The sequence below is a fragment of the Drosophila serrata genome, unplaced genomic scaffold (genome assembly GCF_035046125.1).
Source record: "Drosophila serrata isolate PLE 108 unplaced genomic scaffold, ASM3504612v1 contig_240, whole genome shotgun sequence".
NCBI classification, from domain to species: Eukaryota; Metazoa; Arthropoda; class Insecta; order Diptera; family Drosophilidae; genus Drosophila; species Drosophila serrata.
In genome coordinates, this window is record NW_028257138.1 from 10,816,601 (window position 1) to 10,819,669 (window position 3,069).

The window sequence follows — 3,069 nt, forward strand, 5'->3', positions numbered from 1 at the left end:
GAAAACTCTTTCTTTTGAAACTAAACCAAAAACTTGCTCTCCCTAAACTTAAATACAAAGGAATACACAATTCCTGAGAATTTAAAGTTCCCTTGTAACGATTTCACCCCCAAAATCCAATGGTATCCTTTACACCTGTAATAACCGCCTTCAGCGGGCTAATTAACACATTTTCCCACCCGCAATCACTATGAAAACCCATTAATTAAGTGCTAATAATGATGACATCAGGGCAAGACAACCTCACCCCCTGAATTGTCAGAATAACTATAAAACAGAGACATTATTTGGTGGGTAATTCACACCTCTGTGGACATTGTCACCTTTAGGATGGAACTGAAATCAATGGATACCGTGGAAATGCCCCTTTTTGGGAGCACTTTAAAGTTAATGAAGTTTTGGTCATATCTCTTTGTTCACAATTGGCGACGTTATGTGGCCATGGGTCCATATATAATGATCAATTGTACGCAGTACGTGGATATATATTTGAGTACGGAATCATTGGATTTTATCATCAGAAATGTATATCTAGCTGTGTTGTTTACAAACACAATTGTGAGAGGTGTTTTGTTGTGCGTTCAGCGAGGAAGTTACGAGAGATTTATTGAGCTGCTAAAGTCGTACTATGTTCAGTTATTGGTGAGTGAGGCAAGAAGTCCAGAAATTATATCTAAAGAAGTTTTAATTCTTAAGGAATCTAAGGATCCCGTTGTGGCTAATTTGGTGGCAGAGGCCACACGACTTTCCTTGTTTATCAGTAGAATCAATTTATTGATGGGCACCTGCACTTGCATAGGTTTTGTTACCTATCCCATTTTTGGTTCTGAAAGAGGTGAGTTGGAGAACTTCCTGGTTATTTATCTTCATTTATTTTAAATTCCTATATATTTAGTACTTCCCTATGGCATGTATTTGCCCACCATTGATGAGTACAAGTATGCCACTCCCTACTATGAAATCTTCTTTGTAATCCAAGCCATTATGGCTCCCATGGGATGTTGCATGTATATTCCCTACACCAATATGATAGTGACCTTTACTCTGTTTGCCATATTGATGTGTCAAGTTCTGCAACACAAACTGAGGAGTCTGGAGAAGTTGAAAGGTGAACAAGTGCGAAAGGAGATAATATCTTGCATTAGATTTCAACTAAAGTTGGCGGGGTATGAGTACGACTAATATTTTCTTTACAAACTTTAAGCTGTAATATATTTTTACTTAAAGATTGGTAAACTCCATGAATTCCCTAAATACCCATCTTCATTTGGTGGAATTTCTATGTTTTGGAGCCATGTTATGTGTGTTACTTTTCTCTCTCATAATAGTAAGTAAGGTTTATTTGATAATTAACATTATCTAATTAATAATTTCTTATACAAAGGCTCAAACTATTGCTCAAACAGTCATAGTTATAGCTTATATGGTTATGATTTTTGCCAATAGTGTGGTTCTATATTACGTGGCCAATGAACTCTACTTTCAAGTGAGTGCTTACATATCCTCAAAACTTTAAATTTAATTTTCCAAACCCCATGCAGAGCTTGGAAATTGCAATTGCTGCCTATGAGAGCAATTGGATGGACTTTGATGTGGACACACAAAAGATGTTAAAGTTTCTTATAATGCGTTCTCAAAAGCCTTTGGCGGTGAGGTCCTTGGACCACTTAATACTCACTTATGTCTTATTATTATTACGCAATATATATTTATTCTATAGATTCTGGTGGGAGGCACCTATCCCATGAATCTGAAGATGCTGCAGTCGCTATTGAATGCCATCTACTCCTTCTTTACCCTGCTGCGACGCGTTTATGGCTAGGGAATATCCGCTTACAAGGTTAGACTTGGGACTCCTATCCTCCGGTGGCAGCCTTGGAAGGGACGAACAATTGCCACAATTGATTGCATTTAAGCAGTAAGCGTTTTGCTCTAAGGAAATTGTGTGTGTTTCTCTGGAGAAGGAAAACTGGTGGCAACTGCAGTCGAGCAGAAACTGCAGCTACACGTCTCCGAAATATTCCAAAGGCTCCCAGCCAGCTAGCTACGAAATAAACCATAATAAAATTGCTTCTGTGGATCCTTTTGTTGGCCCTTCTCCTTCGACCACATCCCTGGCATCCAGGCAGTTGACCACCACCAGCTTCCCTTTTGTTGTTGGCCATTGCTTATGCCTGGCACGTGCCATTCAGATAACTTCTATTTAAGCAAATATAAATCTAAAGTGTGCTAAATTAGATTAAAATGTTCTCGTAAAATAAACGTTGTCCAGTCCAAACGCCAGCTGATACCGGGGAGTAGCACCTTCTAGCACTTGGTTTGTGTTTTGAAATTGCTAACAAAACTTATTGTGAGCCAAAATGCATGTAAACCAAATTGTTAATTAATGTTGGAAATTGGAAAGTCGGTTTTTATACCTAATGGGAGAGGGAAAATGTGCAGAGTTTGTGCAGAATTTTTCAGGGAATTAATGTAGTAAGATAATCGAAAGTTATTGTTTTCATTGGATAAGTGCGAAATCTTAAGAGCAAAAAAGTCCTATTTATTTATAGCCCCTTGCAGGGTATTATATTAATAGTAAGAAGTTTGCAATGCAGTGAAGGAGTCACCTCCGACCATATATATAAAAGTAGTAAGTAACTATAGGCAGTAAATAACTATGAGAACTAAGTAACTCAGAACCATAGGTATCTATGACCAGTAAGTAACTATGATCAGCAAGTATCTATGACCAGTAAGTAACTAAAATCAGAAATTAACTATGAGCAGCAAGTAACTCTGAACATTAAGTATCAATAAACATTAGGTTTCTATGAATATTATGTTACCCTGAACAGTACGTATCTATGACCAGTAAGTATCTATAATCAGTGAGTATATATGATAAGTTACTAACTTTGAACGCCAACTAAGTAACTTTGATCAGTATGTATCAATGAACATTAAGTAACTTTGATCAGTAATTAACTATGACCAGTAATTAACTTAGATCAGTAGGTTTCTATGAACATTAAGTAACTATGAGCAGTAAGTAAGTAAGTAATTATCTCTGACCAGTAAGTATGTTAA

General features: G+C 36.9%; 1 protein-coding gene across 2 annotated transcripts; it reads left to right on the forward strand.

Moving 5' to 3' along the window:
* The first annotated feature begins 330 nt into the window (after positions 1 to 330).
* On the forward strand, positions 331 to 1,822 carry Or30a (Odorant receptor 30a). 2 transcript variants are annotated; one of them, XM_020952156.2, is made up of 7 exons: positions 331 to 642; positions 697 to 835; positions 896 to 1,166; positions 1,228 to 1,327; positions 1,385 to 1,486; positions 1,542 to 1,649; positions 1,721 to 1,822. In XM_020952156.2, exons 1-7 carry the CDS (start codon positions 331 to 333, stop codon positions 1,820 to 1,822), a joined length of 1,134 nt encoding a protein of 377 aa, XP_020807815.2. The 2 variants fall into 2 exon arrangements, with proteins under 2 accessions (XP_020807815.2, XP_086687555.1); XM_086831429.1 differs by having other exon boundaries at positions 331 to 835.
* Positions 1,823 to 3,069: the final 1,247 nt, after the last annotated feature.